Source organism: Chiloscyllium plagiosum, chromosome 2 (assembly GCF_004010195.1).
Source record: "Chiloscyllium plagiosum isolate BGI_BamShark_2017 chromosome 2, ASM401019v2, whole genome shotgun sequence".
Lineage (NCBI taxonomy): Eukaryota > Metazoa > Chordata > Chondrichthyes > Orectolobiformes > Hemiscylliidae > Chiloscyllium > Chiloscyllium plagiosum.
Window position 1 is genome coordinate 40732603 of NC_057711.1, and position 17652 is coordinate 40750254.

At 39.0% G+C, this 17652-nt stretch overlaps 1 protein-coding gene across 9 annotated transcripts in view; it reads left to right on the plus strand.

Annotated features, from left to right (window-relative positions):
- The window catches only part of LOC122559094 (single-stranded DNA-binding protein 2), a 378880-nt gene extending 361234 nt beyond the window's left edge, over positions 1-17646 (plus strand). For 8 of the 9 annotated variants that reach the window (XM_043708394.1, XM_043708441.1, XM_043708403.1 and 5 more), the window contains 2 exons: positions 2224-2319; positions 16439-17646. In XM_043708394.1, coding sequence (XP_043564329.1) covers positions 2224-2319; positions 16439-16468 — 126 coding nt within the window. In that variant the 3' untranslated portion in view covers positions 16469-17646. The remainder of the gene's footprint in view (positions 1-2223; positions 2320-16438) is intronic. The other variant, XM_043708413.1, reaches the window with a different exon arrangement.
- Positions 17647-17652: the final 6 nt, after the last annotated feature.

Consider the following 17652-nt stretch of genomic DNA (forward strand, 5'->3'; position numbering starts at 1 on the left):
AGCCGCAACATGACCTCCCAACTCCTGTACTCAATACTCTGACCAATAAAGGAAAGCATACCAAACGCCTTCTTCACTATCCTATCTACCTGCGACTCCACTGTCAAGGAGCTATGAACCTGCACTCCAAGGTCCCTTTGTTCAGCAACACTCCCTAGGACCTTACCATTAAGTGTATAAGTCATGCTAAGATTTGCTTTCCCAAAATGCAGCATCTCTCATTTATCTGAATTAAGCTCCATCTGCCGCTTCTCAGCCTATTGGCCCATCTGGTCGAGATCCTGTTGTAATCTGAGGTAACCCTCTTCGCTGTCCACTACACCAGCAATTTTGGTGTCATCTGCAAACTTACTAACTGTACCTCTTATGCTCGCATCCCAATCATTTATGTAAATGACAAAAAGTAGAGGGCCCAGCACCGATCCTTGTGGCACTCCACTGGTCACAGGCCTCCAGTCTGGAAAACAACCCTCCCCCACCACCCTCTGTCTTCTACTTTTGAGCCAGTTCTGTATCCAAATGGCTAGTTCTCCCTGTATTCCATGAGATCTAACCTTGCAAATCAGTCTCCCAAGGGGAACCTTGTCAAACACCTTATTGAAGTCCATATAGATCACATCCACTGCTCTGCCCTCATCAATCTTCTTTGTTACTTCATCAAAAAACTCAATCAAGTTTGTGAGACATGATTTCCCACACACAAAGCCATGTTGATTATCCCTAATCAGTCCTTGCCTTTTCAAATACGTGTACATCCTGTCCCTCAGGATTCCCTCCAACAACTTGGAGTATATGGAAACAGATCATTGAAGGTGGCAGGTAATGAAGCATACAGTTTATTAATAGGGGCATCGATTACAGGAGCAAGGAGGTAGTTTTGAATTTAAGTCAACTGTTAGATTTCAGGTGGAGTATTGTGTGCACTTCTGAGCGCCATAACATGGAGAGAATATGACTGCATTGGAGAGAGTACAGGAGTAATTTACAATAATGGTTCCAGGAATGAAAATCTTTAGTTATGAGGAGAGATCAAAGAAGGCAGAGAGGAAATTTGATAAAAGTTTTGCCGGATAGAGTAGATAGGATAAAGTTTCTGTTTATGGAAGAAACAAGATCAAAAGGGTGTAGATGTAAAGTAATGTGCAAAAGAAACTAGGGTAATGTGAGGAAAAATGTTTCCACAGTGTGACTAGTTAGGGACTGAAATGCATTGCCTGGAATTGTGGAGGCAGGTTCAATTGAACCCTTAGAGGGCATTGGATAATTATTTTGATAGAAATAGTGTGCAAGTATATGGAGAAAAGAAGGTAATGATGCTCATTTGAAGAACCAAAGCAAACATGATGGGCTGAATAACTTCCTTCTGTGCCATAACAACTCTGTGATTCTAAGTTTTGTGTTTGAGCAAATTTAAAAATGTATCTTAAGTTTGTGCCTGTAGTTACAATATTTCATCCTCCAGATAGAAATTGCAAGTCTGGACGTTTCCTGACATTGCAAGTCTGCCTTCTACTAGCTGTGCTCTGATTTCACAGGCTGGAGTCAGGGGGTGTCACCTCCAACAGTAGGTCTAAGGCAAAAATGGACGTGGGCAGATACCAAGATGGCCAAGCTAAAAGGCCAGTTCCGTTGCTGTACATGATTATTGGGTAGCTAAGCCCTAGCTGTCAGCCCCAGCCAGCCACCTGTCTTCCGTATATGACATGATTCTGCTATGATTCCTGATATTCTCACATTCCCCCTCACATCCACCTAATCCCCAGACCTCACTCCTCCATTACCTATCCCTATCCCCACTTACCCGTTATTCACAATAGAAATAACTCATGAGCTTGATGATAACATGGGAAATCCTTTGAGATACTTGCAAAACTGCTAAAGTAACTAAACTGTTAAAATAAATAGCCATTTAAAATATTCCCCAACAAACACTTTGTTCTCTTTAGGCATTTTTAAAGCTGTCAATCAAACTTGCAGTCATTCAACCTCCACTTGAAAATACTATAATCCTCTTAACTGTGCTCATAAATCTGCCAATCAGAAACATTTTTCAATCCCCATGACAACTGTATCAACAAATGCTGCTGTGCTACATTTTTTTTGTTAGTTCAAGGATTTATGATGGAAATCTATTAAATAACGATATAGATGAATCCTCTAGAATGCAATAACTTAAAACCTTTGAATTAATCAAACAGGTAGTCATTTGTTTCACTGTTTCAGACGCCTCAACAGATGGCCGGGATTTCAGTCAAAGATTGCAGTTTAGAGGCTCAAGAAATGGCTAGACATTCAGTCAAAGAAAGGATTAAATCACAGGTGAAAATTGACACCTTAAAATATAAATCTCCTTTTGATTTGATTTATTATCGTTACATGTATTGTTTTGCATGCTAGCCAGACAAATCATACCTTACATAAGTACACCAGGATAATAGAACAGAATGCAGAATATAGCGTTACAGCTATAGAAGGTGCAGAGAAAGATCAACTCTAACAAATGAGAAGTCCATTCGTAAATCTGATAACATCATGAAGAAAGTGTTCTTAAATTTGCTGGTACATGTTTTCAAACTTTATCTGCTGCCTAATGGTAGAGAGTATAACCAGGGTAGGAGGGGTTTCCGATTATGTTGGGTGTTTTCCTGAGGCAGCAGAAAGTGTAGATGTAGTCAGTGGAAGGAAGGCTGGTTTTCGTGATGAACTGGATTGCATTCGCAATTCTGTAATTTCTTGTAGTCTTGGGCTGAGCAGATACATACTAAGCTGTGATGTAGCCAGATAGGATTCTTTCTGTGGTACATATATAAAAATTGGTAAAAGTCATGTGGACATGCCAAATTTCCTTAGCCTTCTGAGGGAGTTAGAGGCATTGGTATGCTTTCTTGACTGTAGCATTGACATGGATGGACTAGGATAGATGGTTAGTGATACTTACTCCAAGGAAATTGAAATTCTTGACCAAAAAAACCTCAGCACTATTGATACAGACGAGGTGTGTCCTCCACTCCACTTTCTAGGAGTAAAAATCACCAACCATCAATCATAGAGCAGAATATGCTCTGAAAGGGTAGCACTTGCCACGGTAGTGTGTATAGTTTATTGATGTACCTCCATGCCTTGAGCTTAGAACTGCAAAATTAATGAGTTTAACAAGCAGTGAAGATTGTTTTCTTCTATCACTGTGGGCTTAGTTTAAGTTTAATTACCAGGGGTGAACAATTAATGTGGTAACTCATTCTATCATTCTCAAACAAGTGATTCCCAGCTTAAAGGTTATAATATAAATTGTTTTAACTGTTTGAAGTTTGGCATTCACACATTTGTCCTGGTCATGCAACATGAAAAGCTTTGACAACATGTCTCTCATTTCCGTGACATTCAAGTTTTGTACTGCCAAGTCACACCGAAATGTCTTTAATCTTTCCACCACAAAACAGAACAAGAATAACCATGTTGTAGGATCAGCGTTACCTCTAAGATGCTCTTTAGATCATATGTTATCTTGATTTGACCATCTGGAATTATTCTATCCTTCTTCACTGTAAACAAAATACAAATTTCCTACTAACAACCATTCCAGATTTACAAGTTCTTAACGAGAATGAAGGCATTGCACGCAATATTCCAGCAGTGGCCTAACCAATGTCCTGTACAGCCGCAACATGACCTCCCAACTCCTGTACTCAATACTCTGACCAAGAAAGGAAAGCATACCAAACACCATCTTCACTATCCTATCTACCTGCGACTCCACTTTCAAGGAGCTATGAACCTGCACTCCAAGGTCTCTTTGTTCAGCAACACTCCATAGGACCTTACCATTAAGTGTACAAGTCCTGCTAAGATTTACTTTCCCAAAATGCAGCACCTCGCATTTATCTGAATTAAACGCCATCTGCCACTTCTCAGCCCATGTGGTCTAGATCCTGTTATAATCTGACGTAACCCTCTTCATTGTCCACTATACCTCCAATTTTGGTGTCATCTGCAAACTTACTAACTGTACCTCTTATGCTCGCATCCAAATCATTTATGTAAATGACAAAAGGTAGAGGGCCCAGCACCGATCCTTGTGGTACTCCACTTGTCACAGGCCTCCAGTCTAGAAAACAACCCTCCACCACCACCCTCTGTCCCCTACCTTTGAGCCAGTTCTGTATCCAAATGGCTAGTTCTCCCTGTATTCCATGAGATCTAATCTTGCAAATCAGTCTCCCATGGGGAACCTTGTCGAACGCCTTACTGAAGTCCATATAGATCACATCTACAGCTCTGCCCTCATCAATATTCTTTGTTACTTCTTCAAAAAAGGCAATCAAGTTTGTGAGACATGATTTCCCACACACAAAGCCATGTTGACTATCCCTAATCAGTCCTTGCCTTTCCAAATTCATGTACATCCTGTCCCTCAGGATTCCCTCCAACAACTTGCCCACCACTGACGTCAGTCTCACTGGTCTATAGTTCCCTGGCTTGTTTTTACCGCCCTTCTTAAACAGTGACACCACGTTTGCCAACCTCCAGTCTTCCGGCACCTCACCTGTGACTATCGATGATACAAATATCTCAGTAAGAAGCCCAGCTATCACTTCTCTAGCTTCCCAGAGAGTTCTCAGGTACACCTGAACAGGTCCTGGGGATTTATCCACCTTTGTTAGAGTGCCTTTTGTTTTTTCTAAAGTGAGTGACAGAAAGTTAACATTGAGATACAGAAATATCAACAAATTAGAAAGAAAATGCTATTTTGACCTTTCATATGGACTAGGCCTGTATTCCTGATGAAGGGCTTTTGCCCAAAACATCGATTTTACTGCTCCTCAGATGCTGCCTTAACTTCTGTGCTTTTCCAGCACCACTCTAATCTAGAATCTCCTTTCATATGGACTGCCAAGGTTCAATAGGCAGCTCACCATCTTCTCCAGCCTTGAAAGTGGAATTGCAGGTAGGATAGCGAAAAAGTCGTTTGGTATGCTTGCCTTTATTGGTCCGTGCTTTGAGTGTAAGAATTAGGAGGTCCTGTTGCAGCTGTATAGGACATTGATTAGGCCACTTTTGGAATACTGCGTACAATTCTGGTCTCCCTGCTATACGAATGATGTTGTGAAACTTGGAAGGGATCAGAAAAGATTTACAAGAATGTTGAAGGGTTTGAGCTATAGGGAGGCTGGGGCTACTTTTTTTTGGGGAGCGTCGGAGGCTGAGGGGTGACCATATAGAGGTTTATAAAGTCACAAGAGGCGTGGATAGGGTAAATGAGGTATTTTCCCTGGGATGGGGGAGTCCATAACCAGAATGCATAGGTTTAAAGTGAGGGGAGAAAGATTTGAAAGGGACCTAAGGGGCAATTTTTTCATGCTGTAAGTGGTGCATGTATGCATGAAGTAGTGACAGCTGGTACAATTACAACATTTAAAAGGCATCTGGATGGTTATGTGAATAGGAATGGTTTAGAGGGATATGTGCCAAAAGCTGTCAAATGGGACTACATTAATTTAGAATATCTGGTCAGAATGGACGGATTCGACTTAAGGGTTTGTTTCCATGCTATGCATCTCAATGACTCTATGACAATTAGTGATTGGCAATAAATACCATGTTCTATGAATAAATAACTTTTTAAAAAATCATTAGAGAGTCGATGTATAGAAGTGGTCTTGCTGAAATTCTGTAAGGCTTCGTTAGACCACATCTAGAGAACAAGGTATAGTTTTAGTCACCTTGCCTTAGATGTGCTGCAATAAATGTTTGCTGTATTAAATCTTGGGACAAGATGGTTTTCCTGAGAAGAGATTGAGTGATGACATTTTAAGAATAAGAAGTGATTTCATTGAAATATTTTTATATTTATATGGTTCATGAATTCCTTGCAGAACAGAAAATAGTAAATTATATTCGTGATATGATGCTTTGTGGTTAGTGTAAAAATACAGGGAAGATTTAGAAGGATCAGTATTCTTGCTCATTAATGCTAATTGTTTAAGAAATAGCACAAGCATTTTCATTTAAAATACTATATTTGAAAATAGGAAATAATGAAAGAATGAACAATGAAATGGTAAGTATTCACTTTTAAGTATAATAATTAAACATTACTGTAAGTTAATGATGATGCTATTATCAGAAAACTAATCAAATACTCGGATTTAATCTCAAGGGCATTTAACAGTATGTAGGAAGAAGTCATTCTGCCTTATTTAAATTGCTGGTGAGAACATACTTGGAATATTGTGCACAATTTTAGGCATACGGTCTTTGGTTGGGTGTTAATATATGGAGGAGGTGATGAAAAGAGCAACTAAAGTGATTTTGAGACTTGTTTGGATGGTGGGGGGAAGAAATTTTGTTATGAGAGATTCTAAGAGTTTAGTTTATTTCCAACCCACAAGAGAAGATTGAGAGGCGATAAGAAGTATTTTAAGTGATGGTAAACAGATGCAAGTACAAACTGGCTGATTTTCTCCAGGCTATTGTGTGAGCACTGAACCTAGGTTTTAAAATTAACGAGATATGAGTTGACCAGTTTAAAACAAGACTTAATTTCTCCACTTTAAGAAGCAAAATGGTCTTGTACTGCTATTGATAGGTGATAAGATTATCTATGAAAGGTACAAGGCCCAGGCAAACTAGTGGAGATCTAAGAATGCATCAATATTTTAAATTTAACTGTATGGTCCTTAAGTGGCAACTCTACCACATTTCTTATTTGTAGATTTTGCTTTGCTTTCAGGCAAATACATGAGAAACTTTAACATAAGACCATAAGACGTAGAAGAGAAAGTAGGGCATTCAACCATTCAATGTTTGCTCCCCCATTTATAATAAGATCATAACTGATCTGATAATCCTCATCTCCACTTTCACATTAACTTGATTGCTTATGAAATAACTGCACAGCAGCCGGGTCCCATCACCCGTGATCCTTTTATCTACTAGTGCACAGTACACCGGCTATGGCCAGCCAGCTCGAAGCTGGTGTTCAACTGAGGAGATTCTACTCTTTGGGTTTTTTTTTGTTTTTGCCCCGACACAACTGCCATACAGCAGTAACTCTCCTGGTTACATTTTTTTGGGACAAACAAAGCCCAGAGTGAGCAATGCTTACACGAAAAAGGTGAAGGAGAGGGGAGGGACTAAATCACTCTTCGGGTTGTATTGGTCAGCCAAGGCATTCCTGACTGGTCCAGGTTAACAGCCCCAATCAAGAATCTCGTAGTTAACGAGGTCAACCTGGTCACAATCACTACAGTTTACTATTAAAACTCTGTCTGTGTCAACCTTAAATATGCTTAATAATCCAGTTTCATCAGCCATCTGTGGAAAATAATTCCAATGATTCACTATCATCTAAGAGAAGAAATTCCTACTTATTTCTCTCTTAAATGTACAACCCTTTACTCTGAGATCATGCCCTCTGGATGCAGACTCTCCCACAAAGGAATCATCCTTTCCACATCTAACTTGACAAGTTACCTAAGAGTCTTGTACATTTAAATAACCTTGCTTTTCATTCTTCTGTATTCCAATGAGTACAGGCCATATCTAATCAACCTCTTTTCATAAAATGGTCTCTCTATACCTTTTATCAGCCGAGTGAATCTTCTCTGGATTCCCTCACTACCAGTGTATCTTTCCTTAGATAAGGAGCCCAAAACTGTTCATAATAGATTCCCTTAGTTTAGCTTGTGTTTGCATCGCACTTCATGCGTTGAAAACATGGTGTGACCTTGTAAGATTATAAATGGATGGTTTGTATTGAGAATGAGTGGTTTGAGTAAATTATATGTCTGTAGCTCTATTGGAGAGGGTGGTGGATTCCCTGAGTTAATAACCTCCGAGTGTCACTAACTTTGAATGGATGGAAAGAATGTGCTGTCTTTTTTAACTCAATCCATTCTAGAATCCAACTAAATGGACCAGATGGTATATGTCCCCATGAGTACATGTGCAGAACAGGTTTAGCATAAAATAAAGCAAGTGCATTGCTCAACATCAGAGGTTTGGTGGGAAAGAAGTTCAGTGGCAGGTCCACCTTATGTAAATAAATAATAAAGGCATTAGACATAATTAAGGATCAAGTGAATTTCTTAGCTCATTTGACCCCAATAATAACCCTGCCTTCACTATAAAATACTTGACATGACAACCCTTCTTCTTTGAAAGGTGTAGCAGGAGTGGTTGGGGTATTAGAAACCTACACAAATCAAACACACCTTCATTCCAGATTGTTCACTGTTTAAAACCCACCCCTTATCATCTATCTACTAAATTTGGAAAAGCTCTCCCTGCAAAATGCCCCCTCACTTGTCTAGATCAGGGGTTCTATTGGGCCACCTTCTTGGGTCTGGTTTCAGTCTTGGCAGCCACCACTGCTGAGGCACTTCCAGGACAATCGTGACCAGTGGCATTCCAGACTGGGATCTCATTCTGTAGTCCATCTTCTCTACCATTTTAGCCTCATGCAAAATGTATGGCTGAGCAGCTGGTTCTTTGAATTCTGCCAGAATTATTCTATTAAATTATTCTATTTAATTTCTATTAAATTAGCTGATTTTCAATTTTGTTTCCTTGCAACAACATAGAATGGACAAAGCCTCTCATGGTCATCTTCCTGACATCTGATTTGTGTTACTGATGTTTAGATCAATATCACTCTTCTGAGGCAAGAAAATTTATCATTCACTTCATGAAACAACTGCCCCAGTGTATAAATAGTAAAGTACACCATTTGATTTCCAATCAAATAAATAATTGAAAAATCTACTATTTTAATTCATTAATAATAGGACTATAAATTTGTATAAAAGTCAGAGTCCATCAGAATGTAACAGGAGTTGCAATGACTTATGTAATAGAAGTGTATACTGTAGATACTGTACCTTAGGTGCATTTTTAAAATCAATAATTACAATACTGGGGAGAACTATATGAGGGAGTGAATGGCTCCCCGACCCAGAAAATCGGCTAATTTAATAGAAACCTAAATCAAATTGTGTTTTAAATTAAGTAATTTATCAGGAAGTCTTGAGTAACAGTGAATAGTTCCCCTACCACTGGGCCAGAAACTCTAGATTTGACTTTTAGCCCAGAATCTGGTAACCAAGGCCAGTTAGTTCAAAAATGCAGCAACTAGGAGATAGTGGGACTGCAGATGCTGGAGAGTCAGTACATAGAGCGTGGCACACAGTAGGTCAGGCAGCATCTGAGGAGCAGGAGAGTCGATGTTTTGGGCAGGGCCCTTCATCAGGACTCAACCAAACAAGTTGTGGATCAACTTCAAATCCTTTGGCACAAGAAGACGAAAAATGCAGAAAAGATTCCTGATCAGACAAATAATGGAAAGAACATTGGAGCTGCTATTACATTTGAAGATGCTTTACATTCTTCATGATTTCAAGTGGAATTTAAACCTGCATGCTGTGTGACAGTTGCCAATTTATTTTCTTTATCCCATTTCTTCTATTGTAATATAGTTTGTTCCATTCTAAATTTGGATTATTCTTCCAGTTAGGCATCTAGTCATCTAAAAAATTAAGTAGTATTTTTACTGTAAGTGTTTTAAACTTGAAAAGTCTACAGGAAATTCATTTGTAACCTTATCCTTTTTAAGAGACAGTTTTATATAAAACTATGTTTAGATAAAATTAGGACTTGAAATAATGAGCACTATGCATTCAAGTTATTTTCTAGTAGCTGTGGGTGATTGTGCATAATGAGCAGGAGAGCTCTTAAAGCATTCAAGGCTTTTTACCCATTTCTGTTTTTACGATGCATTTTTAGTGTTGACTCACACTCATTTTGTAAACACTTAAGAACCTTCCCTTATTTAAAGCTTTAAATATATGACTCAGAAATCTCTCTCTCCTTACTGTGATGTAAGTTTTGTGATTCATGTAAATTTAATATTTATATTTAGATTTGGATTTTTAAAATTTGAACTAATGGCAAATGGGTTATCTGTGCATCTGAAGGGGTTTGATGATTAACTTGTATTTCTAAATTAATATATCTATAGCGATGGTGATTTATTTTGAAACACAGTGAGAGAAAAAGACTTTGTGTCGTAATGTGTTTTTGTTTACACTGGGATAGTGAGGAAGGCTGTTGTCGGCTGCAAAAGGACTTAGATATGATGCAGAGCTGGGCTGAGAAGTGGCAGATGGAGTTCAACCCTGTCAAGTGTGCTGTACAGGACTTTGTTTAGGCCACATTTGGAGTACTGTGTGCATTTCTGGTCGCCTCACTTTAGGAAAGATGTGGGAGCTTTGGAGAGGGTGCAGAGAAGATTTACCAGGATGTTGCCTGGAATGGAGAATAGGTCGTACGAGGATAGGTTGAGAGTGCTAGGCCTTTTCTCATTGGAACGGCGAAGGATGAGGGTTCACCTGATAGAGGTTTATAAGATGATCAGAGGAATAGATAGAGTAGACAGTCAGAAACTTTTTCCCCGGGTACAAAAGTGTGTTACAAGGAGACATAAATTTAAGGTGAAGGGTGGAAGGTATAGAGGGGATGTCAGGGGTAGGTTCTTTACCCAGAGAGTGGTGGGGCCATGGAATGCGCTGCCTGTGGGAGTGGCAGAGTCAGAATCATTGGCGACTTTTAAGCGGCAATTGGATAGGTACATGGATGGGTACTTAAGCTAGGACAAATGTTCGGCACAACATTGTGGGCCGAAGGGCCTGTTCTGTGCTGTATTGTTCTATGTTCTTTAGTGGAAAATATTATTTGTGTTTCTACTGTTTTATTTTCCACCAGCAGGATGCATCAAGCCGTGAAAAATGTTCCAGCTATCACACAAATGAATAATGTTTTGTATTTCAATGAGCACATCCCTATGGCCATTCGTACTGACCAGTGTATTGACCATAATCAAGCAGCCCATGTCTGGAATACTCAGAATGCATGATCTAGTATTAGATTTGGTTCAAATCTTGAGGGTGCTAAAAACCAGTTTAAGATCATCAGCTGGACTGAAAATATAGCTCACTTATACTTATGGAAGCTACACATATTCACGATAACAGAACTTGTCCTCTTCAAACAAAAGGAAAACATCTTTTGCATCTTTTTCTAAAATAAACAAAAGCGTGAGTGTCAGTAACTTCCTGGTGCATTCACTGTGATAATACTTTAACCAGTTATTTCTGACCTTTCATCCATTTAGCATCCTTTCCTATTGCAGTACAAGCTTCAACTCCCTTTGACATTTGGCCTGATTGTGCTTTTCAATTTAAGTGTTTCAAGGCTAGCATTTAAAATACTTTGCCCAAGAGAGGCCAGCTAATGAGGCTACATTTTGAAAGTATCTTCAGCCAAAAGTGCAGAGCAGACAGTCTTACTTAATCCCATCCTGATCATTATATAAACAGCTTTCTCCACTTGATATCATTATGGTTGCACGGTGGCTCAGTGGTTAGCACTACTGCCTCACAGCTCCAGGGACCCGGGTTCGATTCCTGCCTCAGGTGACCATCTGTCTGTGTGGAGTTCGGACATTCTCCCCATGTTTTCTCCGGGTGCACCCGTTTCTTACCACAATTCAAAGATTTCGGTACGGGTATGGAATGAGCTGCCAGAGGAAGCGGTGGAGGCTGGTACAATTGCAACATTTAAGAGGCATTTGGATGGATATATGAATAGGAAGGGTTTGGAGGGATACGAGCTGGCAGGTGGGACTCGATTGGGTTGAGATATCTGTTCGGCATGGATAGGTTGGACCGACGGGTCTGTTTCCATGCTGTACATCTCTATGACTCTATGTGCAGGTCAGGTGGATTGGCCGTGCTAAATTGTCCCATAATGATAGGTTCATTCGTCAGGTGTAAGTGTAGAGTGGGGGAGTGGGTCTGGGTGGGTTGCTCTTTGGAGGATTGGTGTGGACCTGTTGGGCTGATTATCCTGTTTCCATACTGTACGTAAACTAATCGAAATGAAGAGTACACTAGGTACACAGAAGGCCCTGAACCTTTGACAACATTTCAGCAGTTGTGTTAAAGTTGTATGTACTAGAGCACACCGCTCTGCTATCAAAAGCAAAATATTGCAGATGCTGGAAAGCTGAAATAAAAACAGAAACTGCTAGAGAATCTCAGCACCAAAGGAGAGAGGAAGTTAATATTTCAAGTCTGATATGATTCCTTTCCATGAGTTGAGTTTCTTCAATAAGGCAGGGATGCTGTATGTAGCCAACAAATGCTGAGAACCTCTCAGATATGTCCAAGCTGTAAAAAAAGTAGGTTAAATAATTTCTGACCAACTGTAAATGTATCAAACTCCTCCAATAAATATGTCAAGTAATGAACGTAGTCAATTATAATGCTTCAATGTGCCTCCTACTTAACAATACTCTGCCCAGTTTGGGTTCCCTCAGGCACACACTTCTCCAGATATCCTAATAGCCTCGATTGAGATATAGGTCCAAACTGAATGCTCATTGAGAGGTGAGAGTAGCTTGATTTTGAAGAAGCATTCAAGCTAGTAAAGCAACAAAGAAACCAAGCAAAACTGAGAGTGGGGTTTAAGGGGAAAGTCCTTAGGCTGGAATCATGTCTGACATGAAATAAAATGATTGTGGTAATTTTTGCTCAACTATTAGAGTTGAAAATGTGTTGCTGGAAAAGCGCAGCAGGTCAGGCAGCATCCAGGGAACAGGAAAATCGACATTTCGGGCATAAGCCCTGAAGAAGGGCTTATGCCCGAAACGTCGATTTTCCTGTTCCTTGGATGCTGCCTGACCTGCTGCGCTTTTCCAGCAACACATTTTCAGCTCTGATCTCCAGCATCTGCAGTCCTCACTTTCTCCTCAACTATTAGAGTGTCAGTCCATGACATTACAAAGGCTGCAAATCAAATTATGGCAGTTTCTTAATTGTTGCTGAATTAAGAGCTTGGAATTCCCTACTGCATACCGTTGTAAGATGACCAGGAGCCAAGGCTTGCAAAGTCCCAACACCACCTTTTCAGGGAAGCTAGGGCAGTGCCAGTAACCCCTGCATGCTAAGGGTCTTATTTTAAAAAAAAAGATTTAAAATAAAACGTTCTTTTGGTTCTGTGACAGAAATAAATTTAGAGAAATTATGTCAATTGTAATTTGTAATATACCTGTTTGAATGTTGATTTCAAAATTAAGTATCTTTCGAAGTCTTAAACTATAGACTAGCAAATAGTTAGCAGTGTATTTTAGAGATTTATTGTGACATCTACTTAGCCCACCATAATCTATCACTGCTTTTCAACTTTCCAATTTATTTTCCTCACAGTATGTTAATTATGTGTACATAATGTATGAAAAAGTACATGTTAAATTACGGGAATTGTCTAGTCAAACAACAAGGAGTCCAGAACTAGAGGACATAGGTTTAGGGTGAGAGGGGGAAGATTTAAGAAGGACCTAAGGGGCAACTTTTTTCCCGCAAATGGTGGTGCATGTATGGAATGAGCTGTCACTGGAAGTGGTGGAGGCTGGTACAGTTAGAATATTTAAAGGGCATCTGGATGGTTATATGAATATGAAGGGTTTGGAGGGCTATGGGCCAAATGCTGGCAAATGGAACTAGATTAATTTAGGATATCGGGTCGGCATGGATCAGTTGGATCGAAGGGTCTGTTTCCGTCCTGTACATCTCTATGACTCTATGACCCTGTTATTAATGATTGCACTTGAAATCTCTAAATGTAAGTCAATTGTTTCTTCTGTAGCATACATGATAATTATATCTCTTGGGCATAATTAGTTTCTTAAAACTAAACTGAACAGTGAAGGTCACTGTTAGGTGTGATTCAGCAATTGTAGAGCACTTGCTGAACAATCCAGAGTACACTGATAGCTCCAGTAATAACCAATTTAAGTTTAAAAAATGCAAGCCCATAACATGTACTTCCTCATGCTCCAGTGGAATCGTACCTTACAGGCAATATGGCAGATACAGGCAATATTTCCATCCTTGGGTTTATCTTATTCCACCAACAGGGTAGAGTGGACAGGCAGCATAAGCAGCATACAATAGAGAGCTGTGAAATCCCACAACCAATGGATCAGATCTAAGCTCTGCAGACTTACTACATCCAGTCATGAATGGTGTTGATGATTATGCAACTCACTGGAGGAGGCTCCACAAACATCCAATTCCTCAACAATGATGAACCCCAGTACACGGGAAAAGATGAGACTGAAGCATTTTCAACCAGTTGTACAGATTGGTTAATCCATTTTGCTTTGTTCTTGAAGTCCCTGGTGTCATGGATGGTGGCCTTCAGCCAATTCGATTCTTTCCACATGATAACAAAAAGTGGCTGATGCCATTGGATACCACAAAGTCTATGGATCCTGACAGTATTTTGGAAATAGTACTAAAGACTTTCTCCAGACATTGCTCCTTGCTAACAAACCTATTCCAGTATAGTTAAAACACTGACATCTATCCAGCAATGTAGAAAATAGGTCAAGTATGTCCTGTCCACAAGAACAAGGACAGATCCAGCCTGGCTAGTTATCACCCCATCAGTCTACTCTTGATCATCAGCAAGGTGATGGAAAGAGTTGTGTCTGGTGCTATCAAGAGATACTTTTCATCAATAATACGCTCACAGCTGCTGAGTTCAGGTTCTACCAGGGCATTTCAGTTCCTGACCTCATTATGTCCTTCGCCTAATCATGGACACAGGAGCTGAATTAAAGAGTGAAAATGAGGGTAACTTCTCGATGCAAGGCTGTGTTTGACCCAGTATGGCTTCAAGGAGCCCTTACAAAACAGCAGTCAATGAGAATGAGGGGAAAAGCTTTCCGATGATTGAAGTCAAACCTAGCTCAGAGGAGGATGATGTGGTTGTTGGACATAATCATTTCATCCACAGTACATTTGCTGCAGGAGTTATTCAGTACAGTGTCAGAAGCCTGGCCATCTACACGTGCTTCAACAATGACCTTGCTTCCATTTTAAGGTCAAAGGTGAGCATTTTGGCTGATGATTATGCAATGTGTAGTATTGTTTGCGATTCCTCAAATGCTGAAGCAGATCATGTCCAAATGCAGCAAGATCTCAACAATATCTAGGCCTCCACTTGACAAGTGGCAAGAAACATTCACGGCATTCAACTGCCAGATGATAACCATCACCAACAAGGAGACAAGTTCACATTAAACAGCATTACAATTATGAAATGCCACCTGCTATTAACATTCTGTGATTTACTATTGACCAGAAACCAAATTGGACTAGGTCAATTATACTCCATCTTTTTGTTGGTATCCTGACTGTGTTGCACTTTTGAGCAGAAGTTACTATATTCAAGACTCCGCTTGGAGTTATTTGTTTATTAGCATTGTCCAACAATCTTTGTCAGTAAATTTAAAAGATTCTGATATGCCACCACGTGTGCACATATTTCAAGACTTTGTCAGCATTTTCTGTTTCACACTGTTTGCCTAAATCTTCCCTGTGACTGAAGTCCTCATGTTTGATTTGATTAATATATCGATAAACAATCTGCCTTTTTCATTTATATTGAAATGGTTTTTATTCAAGTAAACTATTTGAACAGATTAACCTGTTACTACATAATCAAAACATCAAAGTAAAACTTTAAAAAGAGAAAAGAAATGAAAAAGGGACTTCAGAAAAAGCTTCTTTACTCAGAGTAAATGTTAAGGAATTAAGTAGATGGTACAAGTAGATGTGTTTCCTGAGACTAAAGAAATTGAGAGATTGATTTTTGTACCGGAAGTGCTTCAGGGAAGACTTGTCTGTCAAGTTTAGTATGGTGCACATCCTGAACAGGAGCTGGATTCCTGTCATACTTCAACTCTTGTCCTTTGAAGTTGTCAAAGTCACCTGACTGGAAGATAGTTGATGAGTGGCCACAGCTTCCAGTAGGGAATTAAGTGCTGCGCAAACCAGTTCAAATTGAATTTGGAGACAATTTTGAATCATAAGTAGCATTCAGAATCTATATATTGAGCAAATTCCATTGTATTACCTGTGATAACTGCATTCAGATACTACAATAGTACAGAAAACTATACATAGTTTTCTCTCATACCGTTTAGAGTGATAGAATTATTTATGGTACAGGAGGTAGTAATTTGGCACAACAAGTTCATGATGGCACTCTGCAGAGCAATATAATCAATTTCACTGCCCATAGCTCTGTTTGTCTGTTTCCTTCAAATATCTATCTAATTTTCTTTTGAGATCAATGTTATGATACCTTGTTTAGCTGCATGTATTTGAAAAGTTTGAGAACTGCAAATTTAAATTCCACTTTTCCAGGCCACTGGTAAAGTATTCCAAACTGTGCCTATGTTTTGATTAGAATGTAACAAGCAGAATTGCTTAACGTAGCTGCTTGCTTTCAAAATAAATTGAATATGTTTGTCAATCAAACAAAACATTTTATCCTTAAATGATGACATACATCTGTTTTGTTTTCTTCACAGTATTCTCCAAGCATGACAATGAGTGTGTGATCTTGTATCCACCCTCTTGATCAAGACCAGAATGGTTTGCCCTCTTAAAAGATGAAAAAAGTACATCCAAGAGAAGAATGAAATATTTTGCAAAGGTCTACAGAAAACAGAGGTTTTGATTCTAGCAAAGACCCTGTTGTTCTTCTGCAAATGACAATAATGTCTCATTGTGTACTGAAAGCGGGTCCAAAATATTCTTTTTAAGTTTACAAAACCTCAGAGACTGAACAGTTCAACCATTTATATGTAGGATATGCCTGATCTAGGCATAACATAAAATAACTTACATGACCTCCCACAGTTTAATAAGACATGGTGTGCTTGATTCAGCTGTTTGAAAGAATACAATCAGAAACACGGCTTAATGTGAGTCTTCTTTCTTCTGTTTTTTTCCCTTCCAAATTCATTTTTTAGTCTAAATATTTCAGAAGTTATGTTACATGTAATTTTGTATTGCATAAACAGGCTCCTAATGATACCTCTTTTTATGCTTTATAAGTCATCATTGCTAGTTGGTGGAACAAAAATACTAGCCAAACGCTGTAGGATAAGATAAACATGGAAGGGAAAAAGAAAAGTAAATGAATATCTTGCACTTAACATTGTGTTCAGTAAGTGTTATTCATTGAATTAGAACTATGTACTTGTCCTGTGTTATAAGAGAGAGCCTATCTTTTAATCATAGAGTGTAGTGGTGGATTCAGGTCCTTATCCACAGTTCTGGCACACCAGTGTTGAGCACGAGATGGAATATGCTTATGGTCACTGATAATAGCCAGTAGGTTCTATAGTAATTACAACTCAGAAATTAGCAAATTATTTTTTCTTTCTCCTCTTTATTCCCCTTTACTCCAATAGCTGTAAAATGTGCTGAAACATAGTGATCTGGGAGCACAATTAAGAATATTCAAGGTAAATTGTAGAACTTGTGGGACCTTGGTCCACCACTAACAGAAAATGGCCAATTTTCCTTAGTTAATGTTGCCCCATAAAGATCTGCATTTTAGCCATTACCTCTTTTTAAAAAAAAATTGAAAATGAAACTATCTTTTGTAAATTTTCATGTATTCCTTATTCTTCCTTCTGTGCAAAATGATATATTGTAAATGTACATTATGTGTAGATTGTAACAAACTGTAGTTTTCTTTTTTGGTTTTTGATTTGTATGTGTGTGAGGTTGAGGG